We start from the raw sequence: 18,415 nt of genomic DNA on the forward strand, positions 1-18,415 counted from the left end.
AAATAACTAATTTAACTAATTTTTTAATATCTACAAATTGGTTATCTAACTCTTTATATTAAAAAAGACACTTGAAGACTTCGACTTCAAAGACAAATATAGCATCATTCGATCAAAACTTGTTTAATACTGTTCTATCCTTAATGTAAGATTTATTTAACTAATTTGATTAAATTAAAAAAATTAAGTAAATTAGTAAGTTATAAAAAATATAACATTTTTTTAAAACACTATAATCATCTTTTTTTAATATCTTTTCCTGTCCTACTTGATTATGATTGACGAAATATTAATAGAAATAATTTTAAAAAAATTGATAAATATGAAAAATAAGTCTTACATTTAGGATCACTATCAACTCAATGATTATATCAAGGACTGAGGAGTATTTCATAATACTTCTTTCTAATAGCAGACTATTTTTTTTTTTTTTACGCGTTGAATCTTGAAACTATCAAAACTAAAGTTACTAAAGGCAATCAGCATATAATCTAATTTAATATTTGTTTATAACCTAATTACTTAACAGACTTACATTAGTTAAAATTATAAGTTCATAAATGTAACCTATGTATACATGCAGACCCACACACAATGCATGCATGCATACATATTTTATATACACACCCTTTTATCCTTAATACAAAACCTATTTAATTAATTTGATTAGATTAAAAAAATTAGATAAGTTAGTTAATTGTAAGAAATATGATATATTTTTTTTAAGACACTATAATCATCTTCTTAATATCCTCCCTCCTCTTCCTACTTGATTATAGTTCAGAAAATATTCATAAGAATAATTTTAAAAAAATTAATAAATATAAAAAATAAATATTACATTTAAGATCGAAATCAATTCAAGAAGACAATTAGAGCATATAGGAATATATGTATATATAGCATGCGAGGCTTTGATATTCGCTATTGGTCTTGTTAACTGTATTTATTGATGGGTTTGATAAAAAAAAAAAAAAGAACTCAATCAATTTTAGTGGGGGTTCAGAACCCCTATAATTACTTAAAAAAAATACTCTTACGCAAGCCTATATCCCATGCTAGCTGCTCCTCCTTAGAACAACTATGTGCTTTAAGACACGACCAATGTTGAGTGATTATGGTCGTTTAATATTTACCCTTTAATTCAAAAAATATGGTCATTCATGATATAGCAATCCCTCTTCCAATTTCAGATCTCTTTAGTCGTTCATGATAAAGCAATCCCTCTTTCACTTCCAGACCTCTTTTGTCTTCCCCAAAGTCCCAGATCTGATTCCTCCAACTGCAGGGTTCTGAAGGCTGAGCGATGGAGAACCTAGATAGTTGAGCGACGGCCAGTTGACAACGTCTCGACCGAATGCAAATCATTTCACATTCGGAGTTTCTTGATCGGCTGAACAATTCATCCACTATTCTTGGAAGCTGAATACTTGGTTGTTCATCTCACGTTCTGAAGTTGCTTGAGATGGCCTAAATTAGAAGAAACTCCCCGGAGAACGGAGCTTGAATAAGTGGTAGAATTAGTTCAGGAAGCTAATGGGTCCACTGTTGACGGAAAAGTCGAGACAGACGAGAAGAATAGGTAATAAGGCTGAGGCTTCTAAGGAAAAAGCTGAAGAGAAAAGACAGCAAGTAGAGATATTGAGTAGTCGTCATCGCTCTGAATTGAAAAGCCATGATTGTGTCTTTAAACACAAAGCGGCGCCGTTTTGAAGATGTGTAGCTGGTGCCCATCCCTTCCAATGAGGGAATCCTGAAGTCTAGGACAGATAATCAAAGGGGCCGGCAGAAAGAGTTCATCGAAATTCATCACCCAAAAACAAAATGTAAGAGGAAATAATTCAAGACTTCATTGCAAGTTAGAAATAGCTGTTACATGGACGTATGTACAACTGCGGTAATATCTTAAACCAAGCCTTATCAATGGAATTATAGGTTCTGTGCAGAGCACACCCCAAATTTTCCACCCCCTCAGAGCCACTAACAGTAAGAACCAAAAGCTGCGCTAGCATAGTCTGTGTCTAGAGAAATTGTTAGCCTTCGAAATTATCTTACCCGTTACAAACTGATATTCCTATAGTACCTTGATACAATAATTTAATTGCAATCACTATCAGTGTCAGAGTCCAGAAAACTGAACTCTCTGGATCCACTAAGTTTGACAATCACAGTCCCCCGATTCTCTTCATGCCATTCAATATTCTCCTTTTCCAGAAGCTTTACAACCTACATTAAGTAGACTATGATGAACGACCAAACAGCCAAGGAGTTTCGACTTAAATACACAAGGATAAAAAGTTTCAAATTCATAAGGATTTATAACGAGTCAATCACACGAGTCACCCCATGGACCAGAAGCTCATACGGGCCCAATCCAAAAGTTTCTGGTTTGCTTCATGCATTAATCAATGCAAAGACAACCGAGATCAATCCAAATAGAATGACATAGAGTCAATGTTAACATGAAACCATAAACAAAGATACCATAAGTGAGAGTGTTAGAATAGATGCCTGATCATAAAAATAAGGCAAGATCCAAAATAATTCTACATGAGGCACCCCTTGAGAAGAAAATGAGAAGAACGTTAATTAAAATAGTATTGATATATGCAAAAAAGATTACTAGAGGCGTCAGAGGGAACAGCTAAACACATGACTTTTAGTTGTATGAAAAGACATACGGGAAGACCAAAAAGGATGCCTAGGGAAGTTATCGAACAAGATCTTACAGTGAATGATATTTCCAAACAACTAATTGTTAATAGACCTCCAAGGCATCTTGTGATTTATCTAATTGACCTCATTCAATGGAATAAGGCTTCTTAGTGTTGTAGTATGTGTTAAACTGATTCAATACCCCAATTCAAGTAAATATCAAATTTATTGAGGAAGACCTAAAGTCTGCAACATCAAGTCATCAAGGAAACCGGTACCCTGTTCAGATCTGAAGCAGGTGCCAGAGGAAATATTCGCAAGGGAAAATTCAGCGGAATCCAAACAATAATTCTCTGATCTGGGAGACTAGAATATTCAAAAAAGAATCAAGAAACCCAAGCAAAGCAACCAACTTTGGGATGGAATTTCTACAAGAAACTAGGGCCTTGTGGATTATATAAACCAGCGATCTTAGCCTTATGTAAATACTAAAGATAGGTACAGGCGAAGTAAAGGATCAGAGAAGGCAATCAACTACTTGAAGCTCAAGCAAACGACAAGAAGAGATGCATAAACTTAAAAACCAAGTTCATGAATATAAAGCTGGCATATGACGAAAGCATAATGCATATTGGACAATTTGTCTTAATTGTTATCTCAGGAGATAGGTTTAAACCATACTGATTGTTTCAGCTTCGACTTTCCCACACCATGTGATCCACATCCTGTGATAACCCTTAGTGTCTGGACAGCTGAAGCAGATATTAAAAGGTAATTAGATACCGAAAACAAAATAAGAACTCTATTCATCCAGACAAAGCCAGTTTAGTGAAATCATAAAGAAAGCAGCCTTCCAAGGGTGTAGCCAATGCTTACAGGGAACAAAAGATCCAAATAGGAGGTGTAGTTTAAGCATTCTCATTGCTGGTTTGACATGCTGCCCATGCAAATCAATAGTTATGACATTTTCTATATCCTTGTTTCTGCAAATCACAAACAATGGCTTAATAGGTGAACGTGAAAAAAGAACAATTACTTTGCTCCTAAAAGCTTCTCGCTGACCTGGCCATAAATATGTCATGGCTTGCCTTTGCATCTGCCTTCTGAGCCAAGTTCCTTTGTTCTTTTCCCTAGTAAAATGAAGATATTGTTGATACTTTATAACAAGGCGTTCCAAGCAAATTGATACCAGTAATCTTAAAGGTAGCTAACAGATAAATGACAGCAGCAAAAGCAGCTCAAGTCCCACCAATTACCCCAAAAGAACCCAAAAATCCATTCTGAAAGTGTCCTTTCCATAAAACATATAGATCCTGGAAAAGAATTGATAAGGCATACACATATTTTGATCTCTTTTCCACACCCAAGCAGAAAAATGTACAAAGCCTAAAACAAATTATGTGGTCAATTGAAATTGTATAAAGTATATTTCTTCTTTGTTTGGGGATATCAGTCCACCAAATTTAATAGCTACACCAGAAATGAGACACCTTATGCACAATAATCCCAACAAGCATGCATACAAAATAAAGTGCACACATTCAAATTTAATAAAATAAATTCCTAAAGTCAAACCTGGTCAGAAAGATATGCTGCATGTGCTCGATCTTTTTTGGTGTATGCAGCTGTAGCCTGCAAAGTAATGTTAGCCATCTTGCGTTTCTAAAATAACATCTTAGCTCTAAAGCTATCAGCTTAGAGATTGGGAAGTTAGATTAAAGGTCAAATCTGAATTTACTTTCTGATAATAAGATCTCATTGAATCCCAGTGCTGCTTTGCATCTTCCCTAAACACATAATAGTCATCTCCTTTAGCTGCAAAAACAGAAAGTTAATCAATTAAATAAACTAATATGAGGGGATAGCATCAACGAAATCTCCAAATTAAACCAAACAAAAAGAAAAGATAATGTACAACAAGATCATAAAAAGTGTAATTGGTGAGCGAGCTAAAAGAATGCAGTTCATCTAGGCAGATAATTAATTTGCTTTCTGTAGATGGACAAAAGTATCAACCAACCGCAGCACATGGAAATCCATTAGAATGAATACTGAGAAGCAAGACAAACAAAAAAGCAAACAATTGCTAGATCAATGGGCAAATGCAACGAGATCTTCAATCAATTATTAAAATATAATAAACACATTCATGCACACACATTGGGGGAGTAGTGCTTTATTCAGATTCAGGCCACCAACCATCGTTAACTAATTGACACTGGTGTCTTCTTGCCTTTAAGGCATGCAGAAGTTGGACTTGGGAAATATAAATATAGAGAAATATATAGCCCTATGCAGATATGCTCTAAAGAATATGATGAGAAAAATAAAGCAAAATCAGGATGTGATGTGCCACAAAATGAGACAGAAAGAGAAATAGCAAATAGCCAGTTGTGTTATATTTGAGTGATAGGCATTGTTAGTAACCACACAACTCTGGCTAGTTTATCAAAGCAACTACTTCAACCAGGGTAAAACTTTCTTATAAAGGGCTGTTTAGTAGAAAACAACCATGAAGCTATTTCTCCTGCATAAGAATGCAAGATATGATCAACCAAGCTTTGCAGATTTCGTGAAATGACAAAGCAACATTCTAGGATACCATTCAGAAGTATCCATTTCAGGAGAGCATGAAATACATGGAAAAGGGGAAAATAGGTTTGCAAAAGGTTGAAGATCAGATCACTGAGGTTGAATTTTAAAAAGACAGGAAAAGAGAACCAAAGGATACGGTCTAAGAAACAAAGAAAAAGTGATGTATGATATGTTCACCTACCATAACTATGTTGCTCAGATTCGGCAACACCAGAAGAAGCATTAAATTGAGGCGCCAAAGACCGCATTTTCTTTGCAACATTTCTCCAGTTTATGACATCTTTGTCATGTTCAGTACTTTTGTGAATGTCAAACAGAGATTCCAACACCTTCTGAGGAAGATCTGACTTTAAATTTCCAAAGCTATTATCATATTTAGCTTTAGAACCAGAGAGAACCTCTGCATAATTCCTAAAATCGAGAAACAGCTAAGCTAACGAAACAGCTTGCAATTTTTGCAAATACTAAAATCCTTGATCAGAAGGAGTTAGAGATTCACTTGCATGTTGGTAGAAATAGGTAAGCAAGAGGGTACACATTAGTAGACCAGGTGAAATGACATCTACTATAACATATAAATATTCATTATGTGTATCTATAACACATGGCAAAATCAATTACACACACACACACAAATGTCATATAATTCAATTCAAGAGACAAAAAATAAACCAACCATTACATCTCTATTACAGTGTATGGTGAAACATATAAATAGGCGGAAGCAAACAGACTTATATCATTTACCTGTGAAAAGATCCCAGGGACCACAAATTGTCAGAAAATTCACCTTCTGATGAAAACGATGTGCACTCCGATCTACCATCTACCAGCTGTGATAAGTAAGATGTCAATGAATATTATGCACAGTATGGAACAGCCTCATAATTTGCAACTCTATAACAAATGAATGGATGGGTAATATGAACTGTGTATGCCATATGGAACAGTCATGGGGATTTGTTTGGTACACAAGTATTTCAAATCCTATAGTAACTTGAATACCATGCTATAGCATGCCGAGGCATAAAATACCATATACATATAGCGTGGAGACACTCTGCAACTGCGTGTATACATATACGTGTATGTGTGCATGCACAGGCACAAACGAAATGTATTTCAACAAGAGAGCAACAAAAGATAAACAAATAATAATATTACAAGAAAGATCTATATTTACATTGTCATAGTAAGCAGGAAACCCGACATCATCAATATTATCAGTTGTGCCATCAGGATGTCTATGATTCTCGGATTGTTGATGGGAAGGCATAGACATTTCAAGCAACACGCCCAGGGCCTGAAAAATCATAATTCAATCTTCATACTATAAAAGTAGCGAATACAATTAATCGGCGAAGAATTCAAACAGTTAAGTTGCAAAACAAGTCTCCACGAAAACCGTCCACTACCATCAATAAACATAGAAGATATGACCTAAAGTGCATGGAACTGAAGAAGCGTCCTCGAATAACACATGCATATATCAACAGAAGTCAAAGTCCATAATGATTCTGCCGCAACCCATAAAAGAAAAAAGAAAAAGACTAACAAAAGTATAATTTATATCCAACATTATCAGTAAAACTAAAAACCAAAAAATAATAAACTACAATATACAGAATTCCAGTTACTACAAGCTCTTTTCTTGATAGGCAGATATCCACACTGCAACAGATAACTGCACCTAGCTTATTAAAGTTATAAATGCTAAAGACTAAAATGTGTGCAAAAAAATAAAACATAATATGACCACCAAAGGGTGAGGACGCGAGTGAAGTGACGACTTCAAATTCGCCAGTATACCTTATCGACATTATATCCACATTGACCTGCAAAAAGAAGGCGGAGAAACCTCCAGTCATGCGATAAAGATAAAAATAATCCCGTAATAAAAGAGATGATAACTCACATAGAACGTCTCTAACAACAGCCAAACTGATGTCACAATTATTTCCCAGCATCGAGCACAGAAACTGCTCCACCTCCGCCTTTTCAACGGCTTTATTATTATGATATCCACTGGGCCTAGTCGAGTTCCGTCTCATATAATCCTTGCCCAAAACCGTGGAAACAGTACCCATAGCTGCGGATACCTTCTTCTTCTGCTTACCCCTTCGAAATCCATTGGCACTTCTCATATCCGTATAATTTGACTCCATAAACCCTTCAGACGAACCCGAAGTTGATGCCAAGTCCAGACCTGAAAATCCACTAGAACTAGAACAAGTGGAAGAATCCTTAACATTGTCCACAAAGCTTCCCATCGGAATTTGAGCGGATTTGTCGAGATCAGCCTCGGCATCTTTATATGCCAAAGCAGATTCCTCCGGAGAAGATAAGGAGATTGACCCAACCAACATCTCCAGCACCTTTTGCTCATCTTCTGCTTCAAACCCCCCTCTTCCTACTTTCCCGTCATCCTTGCTCCCCACAACGCCTTTGCAGGTGGCCTTGGGCGCCGACGATCGCTTCTTCTTCTTCCTCGTGTTCTTCATGGAGATCTACGCCAAAAACACACAAGAACAAAACCTGCTAGGATTCAGAAGAATTAAGGTTCCACATACTGGGTGATAAAATCTTAGAAAACTTAGGGTTTCTGAAATTTGAATAGAGGGATTTTGCAGGGGAGGTGGAAGCGAAAGAGATGGAGGATTCTTTGTTGAAAGCTGGGGAGAGAATTCATTCTCACACAAATTTAGTGAAATGTCATTTTTGGAGATTCTCCCTTAATAATGAATGATCATTAAGAACGCGTTTGGGAATACCATAATTATTCCATGACGGCTTGATCATGCCAATCTCTTTCCATATCGTGTAATTTGGCGATCCCCAAACGCATCCTTCCAATCAAATTAAAATAACGGCTCCAAAGCTGGGAGGTTGAACTTTCAATACCTTTCTCTATCTTCAATCAGCTACTCTGCAGAATCAGTTCAATCGTTTCAAGGGAGTTCGCGCCTTCTTACTTGACCTCAAAGAAGAGAAAAACTTGGGATCGCAAAGCGTAGGATTCTCTGTGATCGCCCATTATAACATAGTGCGAGTTTTTCTTTCTTCTCCATCGAGAGGATCCTTACGCTGGCCTCTTTTGACCTTCGACTTGAAATTTTACTTTAGATCTAATTGACTCCGGACTTATCTAATTTTACTTATCATTTAAGCAAGGGTCAAGGGAATTGACTTTTTCACATCACGCACTATAAATTTTGACTATAAACTGAACTAAATAAACAAGTAAATAACCATTAGATTAGCCAAAAAAACCGTTAGATGTATAAGATTTTTTTTTCCTAATGACATCACCACAGGTGAATATTCATGTCCTATTCAGGTAAACGAAGAATATTCATAACGAATAGTGATAGATATTTACCGAAATTAACAAGTCGTTGTAGAATAAGTTAACAGTATCTAGTAATTTTTCTTAACTTATTTTTAGTTTTTTTACAATACACACAACTTGAGATTTTATATCTTTGGGATTGGATTGCAAGTCACCAACACCTTTACATTTTTCTATAAACCTACTTGAACCACATATTTTTATTTTGGCCAATTATCTTTCTTGAATATTGACATTTTTGTATTTAAGGTTTGTTTAGAAAATTGTAATAGAATGAAACAAGATAGCTATTAATGAAATGAAAAGCGCTGGCAAAAAAGAAAGAAGACAGAAATGTAATGAAGAAAGACAAAGCGAAATAAATGGAGAAGTTCTTTTGTTTGAACGTTCTATGGGAAAAGGAATTATCTTTGTTTTAACATTTTTTTGGCCTGACATTATACTTATAAGTTAATTCAAATGATAGTTTATGGGTAAAAACATTTTTATGTGAACTCTCTTATCCTGCATTATTAACTCATCATATTTGCCTGGTTAAAAAAAATTATTATATTTGGGAAAAATGATAATGATAATCTACCTTACATAAAATTTATCCATAATTATTATGCTTTTGTACACATGATCTCTTGTTTTCAAAAAAAAAAAATTCAAGATGAGAAAAGGTTAATATCACTTCATTTAAATACTAATTTTAGAGTAAAATGGTCAACATAGAATGCCCAAAAGTTAACAAAATAACTAAGTTTTGAGATGTTTAAATATTTATGTTCCAAGCCTCTTGAAGGATACCCAACTTCTTTATATGGCTATTTTGAGTATCCATTCTTACTCTAAAATGTATTCATTCGATTCTATTTATAAGTCACTTTTAACATATTTTATATAGGTTAAGAAAATTTTTAAACTTTATTAACTCTCATTTAAAATTTAACAACCTTCCAATTTTATTAATATTTAATATACATTATACCTCATGTAAACAATATTAACACATTAATAAATGAAGAATAAAATTGTATAAAAAATTTCTTAGTGTCCTATAAATAGAACAAAAAAAAGATCTTCTCTTTTTATCCTATAAATAAGACCAGAAGAGTATATCCTTTTAACCAATTAATCTTTCATGTTTTAGACAGAATTCGTTGCTCATTGTAGTGACGAGTGTCTCATTATTATAGCGAAATCTACACTATTCAGATATAGTTTAAATGGTCTAAATTTAAAATTTTCAACTAATAGTTTTAAATAAAAAATTATTTTTAAAAAATATATAAGTAAAAGATTACATTTATTTTGGATTATCTACTTGTTGAAAAAAAATATTTTAAGAAAAAATATTTTTAAAAAAATCTCAACCATTTACATTAAAATTGAACAGTTGATATTTGATAAGTATTGTGACACTTATCACTACGATAAGCACTGAAACTAGTTCCTGTTTTAGACATATTTATTTTCTGTCCTTCTAAAATATACATTCAATTGAAATACTTTCAAGTGAAATATTTATCAATATATGTGTGTGTATATAACAGATAAATTCCATAGCAAGTTTTACCAAAACAAACAGGCATGTAAGAATTAAAATTCATTAAAGAATGAGTGGAACATGCGAACACGTTTATTTGATACAAGCTTGATTTATTTATTTATTTTATATAAATCAAGTCTTTAGCAGTTATCCCCATATCTCATGGTTCACAGGGTTCCTTATGGGCAGGATTCAGCAACTTCTTGTTGATGTTATTGTGCTTCAGCACTTTAGGGGAGTTGAGTGGATTCCATCCCAATTCCTGAACCTAACACAATAGTAATGATCTGGCAGCATCAAGAGATGCATAGAATTGTTGATGATCAAATGGCTTTCGCAAGGTCAACCCGTCTTCATTTTTTTCTGGATATGGAAAGTCCAGCATCCTTCTATGCATCTCATCCTTAACCATCTGAGATCCAAAAAATTACAGCAGCAAAATGAGAGGAAAATCCTTACATTTGTGATATCTTCTGCTAACAGACAAGATGTCAATGTGTCAAACAATATTCTCCTACCCCAAGTTATATGAGAATGAAAGAGGCACAACAAACTAAAACGCGAATTAAAATGACATGCGGCATCCAGCAAAACACAAGCATATGATCAGGGGGTCAAGTGTAATTTTCAAAAGAAGAGAACTATCAGATGTGATTTGACCAAATCATAGGAGAGATTAGTGTAGTGACCTAAAAAAGACCAGCATGGCCGGTAGATAAATCAAGTTTTGAAACCAAATGGAGAGTCAAATTGGCGGCATTCTAAGATTAAGATGATCTCTCAAACTCAACATACATGCATGCAATAAGGATCCCCAAACCCCAAGTATCCATTCATAAACAATCTGCGTGCAATTGTCAACGAGTCTGGGACAAAGAATTGCATTCCATGCAACTAAACATCAAAGATCTCCATAACGTTAAACTACAAGAACTTCAATGAGCCAATATATTGGACAACTGAAAAGAACCAGCTCCAATGGAAGTCAAACATTATTTCACCAGCAGTTTAACCGCGTCATTCTGCTTTTAAGCGGTCCATATTTTAAAACCATACATTATAATTAAATTTCAAGCCCGTATATAGTCTGTCTCCCTGTATATTCAACTCTACTTAGCAGTTAGTATTCCCAACATTAAACTCAACTGCATGATAAGACAATCTATCTGGGTTCCATTCCCACAGTAACAGCAGAAGCAATATAACATTAGAAGGAAAGGATTATGGGAAATTAACCTGAAATGACCTCGTGTCAAGCTTTGGTAGGCCCACTTGTGCCACAGTCAATGAACCGAAGAAGTTGCCTAGTAATGCAGCATCAGGCACAGCTAAACCTTGAACTAGCCCCGCAGCAAAGCCACCTAAGAAACTGTCCCCTGCACCAGTCGGATCAACCTGGTTCGCTGTAAATGGAGCAATTTCTATTTCTCCATCCTTCCAGTATATCTTACACCCATTCTTCCCATACGTAACTACAACACAACACAGTTGCCTCACCTCATCCAAATCAAAGAAAAACGCCTCATCAGATGATGCTTTCAGAAACCCAATCCGTGGCAGGAGGTGGAAGAATCCACTATCATTTAATCCAACGAGCTTCACGGTTCCATCACGAACATCAAATGTTCGAATCAGCGCCTGAACATCAACAAAAACTATATTACAGACGTCGAGAAGTCTCTCCAGAGTCTCCGGCAATATCTCCCCACCCACCCCGACGGCCATTCCAAATTGGAACGCCGCGGCCACAGGAAGATCCGATGGATGAATCGGGTCGCAAGCACATACCCGTCTCAGGACCCGATCTTGGTGCCCAGCTGCGTCGACCTCGGAGTCGAAATACGCGTGGAAGAGAGTGGTTTTCACATTAGGAACCGAAATCGGGCCATGTTTCGTCGAGTAAGCAAAGTCCGACCCGACCTTCGAAACCAATCGGAAGGAGACGGAGAGAGCATCGAGGACGGCAGAGATAAAACAGGCGGCGCCACCAAGAGTCTCGCCGACGACGCGGCCATCGCGTATGAGAACGTCATGGCAGTAATTGCCCACAATAAGGCCCCAGAGATTGGAGTTTTGCGGCGCTTTGGTGTCTCTCACCATGAGCAACTAGGTGAAGAGGGCAAAGCGATTCAGAGGACAAAATGATGGAGAGTATATCGGTCATGGATGAGACCAAAATGGAGGCTCAGATCTACGAGAATGCATGAAAGGAAAAAAATTCGAAGACGAGATATTTATGAATAGAAAGAGAAGAAAGATTCTCCGAGATTCAGAAAAAAATTGGAAGAACGTCAATGTGGGCGTAGACGAAGACGACGCGCGCCAGAATTAGTTTGGGGTGGCAACGGCGCGAGCAGGCAGCAATTCTTTTTAAAAAATAATTAAATAAATTCTGAGCCGCCGCGCGAGCCGGGATTCGTCGGTCTTTTTCATTTTCTTTTATTTGCTTTTTTACCATCTATCTTCTTTTCATCTCAAAAATAAGAAAATGAACTTTCAAACAAAAAACAAATTTCCAAAACAAATATACACGTTTATAATAAAATAAAATAAAAAATAAATAAAATGAAAAGATGTTGTTTTTCGGCCTTCAGAAATTGAAAGTTTTGAGCCATACAATTAAAAGAACAGTATAGAAGAGCTACCTTCTTCTATAAATAGCTTGACAATGCTAAAATTTATATTTTTCTTCTAGTATCAGATAGTTGTAAAAAAAAGTTTTAAAAAAAATGAATTTTTCGGGTATTATTGTATTATTAACTGTTATTTTTTGCCAGAGTATTATTATTAGCTGTTGTATTAAAAATTTATTAAGGACATGTTCCAAAAAAAATTGGAACGGAAGTCAATAAAAAGTAAGAACTACCAATGATTTGAGATGAGGATGAGGTAAAATGCAAATAATAAGCAAGTTTGAATTATTATAACGTAATTTGGGGAAAAAAAATACAATCGTCAAAAGGGTGAATGATGACAAGAAAACACTTGGGACGAGTGGATTTTCAAACTCTTTTCTGTGGAGGTGGATATGTCAATATTTAATGCACTATATATACCCCTCTATATAAGGATATAATGTTTTTCCCCCCTGCTTCTTTCTCTATGATGGTATTCCATGGTAGATTATGCCGTGGCAAAACTGCAAAAGTGACTATAATTATTTTTTCTCATTTCACCAATACAATTGATATTATTCATAATTTAAGAATACCAAATTCATTCATAAATAAATGTCGACTGGCATTGATGTGTTAGGCAATTAAGGATATTGTTACTGACATTTTGGGGAAAAAAAAATATATCCAAACCCCGTTTGGGATCTATCGGTTGTTTTTTTTTTGGCTTTTTGATAGCAGGGATCCATCACTTCTTCCCTCCTTTTTTTTTTTTTTATAAGTCACATTTCTTCCCTCCTACTTATTCAATTTTATCGCGCAGACCTCTGAAAGAATTAGATATATATGCAAAATAATCAAGTAAATAGGTGTTATGCGGAATCTAAGATAGAAATTTATGAATAATGTGATCACTACTACGTTTTATAATTATAAATATATAGACACAAAACCAGTTTCACTGCTCTGATAGACACAGATATTAGATATAAATGTTAAAACTACAGCCAAAACAAAGTAGTCAAATGAACAAATAACCCATTAAGCATAACCTCATGGCATACAAATCATTCGAATTGATTGAGTCATTCTTAATTCATCAATTAAATCAATTAAATAAACTAAAATTTCCACAATGGGACCACTTAGATGATAATAACTAAAACGTGGTAAACTGATTCATATACTTCCGAACTAGCATTCACGGCCTGTAATTTTGTCAAAATATATTAATTTAATTGAAAGATAACGTTTTGAAGTTAACATCAACTCAGATAATGGTTTAGATGACTAAATTTAAAAGAGGCAAGTTCAGCCGCACAAGTGGGTTGGCCTTTTTGTTTAATTCGTGTGCTCTAATCTTCACGCAATAATTACACCGGTATAGCCGGAGGGCATATTACTTATCTTTAAGCGATCAATTACAAAGCTTAAAATCCTGTCGGTCATCGTTCAATTAAATTCTTCTACGCATGGTCCCACTAACATGGCTGGCTCCATAACGCACTTGGGATGTAATTCTCCAATATCTGGACGCGAAGAAAAGGTGGCCACTCGTGTGTCCGCGTATAATGCACCGTGAATCTGATTCTAGTCCCAATTTGATGGCTTAGAATTTTTCTTTTTATTTTCCTCCTTTTCGGCGCCTCCATTTACTAAAAGCATAGTGATTCCCAGATCATCTTACAAATTAAATATATTAATTCAATATAAAATAAATCTACAAGAATATCCCAAACGTGTCCGATAATAATTTTTAGTTCGCTCACGATTATCTTCATTTAACTTTTATACAACATTTACTTAAAAGTTTCAAATGGTTAGGGGTACACACTGGCCATCCAAGTATAATGCTGATGTTCTGTCATTCATTAGAAAGTATGCATTAAGCCAATATGAGTCTGAACGGGTAAAGACAAATGGAATTACCATAATTAATGCAGCGAAGAGCATCAACCAGATCGTATTCCACCCATGAAGGTCCTCGGATCAGGGCAGTTTCCAGTAAACTGAGCTTGTGAGAAGTCAAAACCCGGATTCTGCACAATGAAAAACATATTCATAAGGTCAGAAAATGTCCCACTGAAACATAATCTTTTCATTCTAGTTACAAATTTTTTCTGTTTAGGTACGCGGGAACTCCATTTCTCCATTTTTAACTGCTAAATGCAAGCAATTTCAGTGGCCAAATCCTACTGCTATGTCAAATAGCATGAATGCAGGTGTATATGAAATTAACATTTAGCAAAAGCATGGGAAATAATATATCAATTTGTCTTGTTAAGCAGAATTACCATCTCAACATAATATTGCCCTCCTTCACATGGCCTCTGTTTTAACGAAAAATGTATATCCACTTTATCATCATTTATCAGTGTTCTCCAAACAAAAGCATAAAGAGCTCCAGCAAACTCTTTTTTTTTTTTTTGGGGGGGGGGGGACAAACTCATATATGAACCCCAACAAAAGCAGGTGACAGAAATTTCATATTATTTTACTAGCCATCCCCACTTGCAAAAGTATTAAAACACTACATCCAAGGACAAAATTATCTGCGCCCAAATAACCGCACTTGAGTAGAGGAGCACAGTCTAACACCCAGACCAAAGACATGGCTCAGCTAAACCCAATGCAATGACATCCTTAGCAGTAGGACAAGAAAGGCACCATACAAATACATTTTTTTTTTCATCTGAGTTGATTAATTGGAAGCACTATTGCCTAAATTAATAATATATACTTATCAGTAATTATAGCTTTATAATAGTTACGTAATAGTAGAAACACGATTCTATTACAGAAAACACATGAACTTCAAGAAATTCCAAATTTTAGAAAATAGATATTTCAGCACACTCAGCGCTTGAAGCTTGAGCTCCATTTTAGGAAGGATTGGAAAAAATAAAGGGGAATAACTCAAAATGAAGCCTTATATGGACTGAGAAATACATAAACAGTACAAAAAATAACAGTAACCTATGGGAAAGACCACTGTCTTCTTTTCCTTGTTAGAGTACATAAAAGCAATTACGTTTTCTTGAACGGAAAGCAATTACGTTTTTAGTAAGAAATTCTAGCAATCAACAATCCAGAAGAATTTTCACGTAAGGAGATTCTAGAACAGTTTTAACATGAATAAAGTATTCCTAAGGAAGTAATAATATTCCCACCTCACTCCAAACACACAATTCAAAATCAATCAACATGAAGATCAGATGGAAGAAACAGAGCTTGAATGATACATGACCAATACATAACACAATCTACTAATTTATGTCAATTAACCATAATCCATGTCCAATTGTGAAGTAATTAACCCATATCCATATGAACTAGAAGCAGGTAGCACATTTAGTGTCCCATATCCAAAAGCATCCCTGTCGAAATGTTCTCATACTCTTATTAAAAAACCGCTATGGAACAAAAGCAGCAGCGCTTATACATGTCATTTAACATTGAGGGGGTAAAAGAGATTAACTGCTTTAAAAAAGAGAAGGAAAAAAGCAATATCAAGTAGGAGGTTAAAAACGTGACTCTGATATAAAGTTCGCTGACCACAACAGCAGGAGTAAACTGGAAAAAACCTCTTCTGAGAGGAACATCCTCAAAGAATGAACTGCAACATGTAACAAGTCTTAAATGTCCATAAATTAAGTGTTTCCTCTAATACATATGGCTGAAAACATGCCTGATATTAACACCAAGTGTCATGCGCTTCATATTAGGTAGCAACTACTTCTGAGGTTTTAAACCATAGTTTGGAAAAAGAACAATGATGAAAGTAAAATTTACCTCTTCTTGAAATCTCTGAAGCATGAGACGCTTCTGTTCAAGATCAGTAGAGTAAGGATCCAGCTGACCCTGACCTAATATTGGAGAAGCCCATGTCTGACCTTTATCTCTCTTTTGCAGTGTTATGTGCATTATGTCATCCTCTGAATATCAAGAGCCCAAATCAGCATATACAGTATCAAGGAACTTAAGAATATCAATGTGAAATGCAGGTTCTGTTTCATTCGAATCTGAGACCATGGATACGAGCACCCTAACTTGATTGCCAAGATCAACTTACCAAAATTAGGAAAAAAAATTTTTTTAATTAAATTAATTGTATTAACATACTTGGGGGACAAAAACAAAGTGCCAAATAACAAGCAAGGAAATTACAAACCCTTACCTATTGTCCAGAAAGAAGAATCTGTCTTCACCGGGCAATTGAGCTCGTGCTAAGACGGTATAACAAAAGAAACAAAAAGCCCATCCAAATGATGAGAAAATACCGTATGAAAAAGGAGAGCATCGATAGTATGATAGCAGGAAAAAACTTACAAACCGCGAGGGAAAATGCAATGGGAATCTTAGCTTACATTGAGATATGGAGAATTGCCTTTGATGCCAACTTCGACGTGCTTCGACTGAATTTTGCAATAGAATTGCTTCGTACTAACATTAGGAGGTAGGTTTATGTACATATTCACCTCATCTAGAGTTTGATCCCACTCAAACACCTTGTTACCTGAAGCGCACAAACCGATGGAACCGCAGACGGCTTCATTCGGTGATCATAATATAAAACACAGAAGAAATCGAGGAATTGGAACATGAAGAATACCGTTGTGGACGAAACTGTGACGCTTTTCAGGGGCCAATTTCTCCGCCATTATCTAGGGTTTGATGCCCACAGCTTCCTCCTCTTCTCTCCGCTTTTCTGCTCGAGTTGCTTGGCTCGCGCGGTTTTAATTTTTTCGGTTTTTCCTTCTATTGAGTCAGTTGGCCTTGAAATTTCCACTATGTTATGGCCCACGAAAGAAAAATAAACAGACACTACTAGAACTAGAAACTTCTATTTCCACTTTTAGATAATAAACGAACATTTAAAAAGGGGCTAAAAGCCTAAAACCATGGAACATTTAAAAGAGCAAGGGGGAAAAATTCTAAGGTAAAAGAGTGGCCTCCAGAGTTGGATGGGTCAGATTAAAAACCTCATTTAATCTTATAAAATTTTAATTAAAAATTCTTATTTTGAAAATGTTCTATGAGTCTTCTTTAGATTAATGTTTGAAATCACTTATAAGTATGTGTGACGTAAATTGAGATAAAATTCTTTTCACATAATTGTTTTGTATTTTGTAGATCAAGATTGAAAAATCTACTTATAAGTCATTTCAAATAGGTCCATAATTTTTATGAAATAAAGTATTTTTCAATAAATTTGCAAAAACTAGTCATTTTCCACAAAAAAAAGAGAAAGAAAAAAAAGTCATGAATGTTGCCACCTGCACTGTTGAATTTTTGCTTGTACAACCACTCGGATGTCTTGCTTTTGAAGAACATTTTTCCTTCTTTTTTTTTAATGGTGAGCTAAGAAAGCTTTTTTCACCAGCATTAATTTTTGTTAGAATTAATTTTTGTTAGACACGTGTATCCTGTTCAACGCACGCTTAAGATCCACATCAATCAAACACAAAACCAACTCCTCCTAAAACCTTATGGGCCATAATGCATTCGGCCCAAGGCCATCAAACAATTGATCCCTTCTGTCGTCGGCCCAAGCAGGTGCTTTCTTTCGGTAACAAAACAGACGCCCATATGAGGAGGGGCCCCCAAAAAAAAACATGCAAAAGACGTTAAATATATTCTTACTGCGTCACCTTACATATTTATCCT

General features: G+C 35.3%; 3 protein-coding genes across 4 annotated transcripts; all 3 read right to left on the minus strand.

Moving 5' to 3' along the window:
• Nucleotides 1-1,827: 1,827 nt before the first annotated feature.
• Nucleotides 1,828-8,346, minus strand: LOC114740635 (SMR domain-containing protein At5g58720). Of its 2 annotated transcripts, none has more exons than XM_028928824.1 (12): nucleotides 8,152-8,346; nucleotides 7,166-7,757; nucleotides 7,060-7,085; nucleotides 6,434-6,553; nucleotides 5,998-6,083; nucleotides 5,432-5,661; nucleotides 4,394-4,470; nucleotides 4,231-4,287; nucleotides 3,718-3,785; nucleotides 3,532-3,638; nucleotides 3,337-3,407; nucleotides 1,828-2,226 (listed from the first exon to the last, which is right to left on the minus strand). In XM_028928824.1, exons 2-12 carry the CDS (start codon nucleotides 7,749-7,751, stop codon nucleotides 2,098-2,100), a joined length of 1,557 nt encoding a protein of 518 aa, XP_028784657.1. In that variant the 5' UTR covers nucleotides 7,752-7,757; nucleotides 8,152-8,346; the 3' UTR covers nucleotides 1,828-2,097. The 2 variants fall into 2 exon arrangements, with proteins under 2 accessions (XP_028784657.1, XP_028784656.1); XM_028928823.1 differs by having other exon boundaries at nucleotides 7,166-7,785.
• Nucleotides 8,347-10,169: 1,823 nt separating this feature from the next.
• LOC114740577 (inositol 3-kinase) lies at nucleotides 10,170-12,479 on the minus strand. The gene is made up of 2 exons (XM_028928744.1): nucleotides 11,370-12,479; nucleotides 10,170-10,545 (listed from the first exon to the last, which is right to left on the minus strand). The coding sequence occupies exons 1-2, from the start codon at nucleotides 12,231-12,233 to the stop codon at nucleotides 10,402-10,404; spliced, it is 1,008 nt and encodes a 335-aa protein (XP_028784577.1). The 5' UTR covers nucleotides 12,234-12,479; the 3' UTR covers nucleotides 10,170-10,401.
• Nucleotides 12,480-14,488: 2,009 nt separating this feature from the next.
• LOC114740572 (nudC domain-containing protein 2) lies at nucleotides 14,489-17,504 on the minus strand. Its single transcript, XM_028928735.1, has 5 exons — nucleotides 17,361-17,504; nucleotides 17,116-17,264; nucleotides 16,926-16,974; nucleotides 16,541-16,683; nucleotides 14,489-14,787 (listed from the first exon to the last, which is right to left on the minus strand). Exons 1-5 carry the CDS (start codon nucleotides 17,407-17,409, stop codon nucleotides 14,701-14,703), a joined length of 477 nt encoding a protein of 158 aa, XP_028784568.1. The 5' UTR covers nucleotides 17,410-17,504; the 3' UTR covers nucleotides 14,489-14,700.
• Nucleotides 17,505-18,415: the final 911 nt, after the last annotated feature.

Source organism: Neltuma alba, unplaced genomic scaffold (assembly GCF_004799145.2).
Source record: "Neltuma alba isolate B1F8T4 unplaced genomic scaffold, ASM479914v2 tig00003186_pilon, whole genome shotgun sequence".
Lineage (NCBI taxonomy): Eukaryota > Viridiplantae > Streptophyta > Magnoliopsida > Fabales > Fabaceae > Neltuma > Neltuma alba.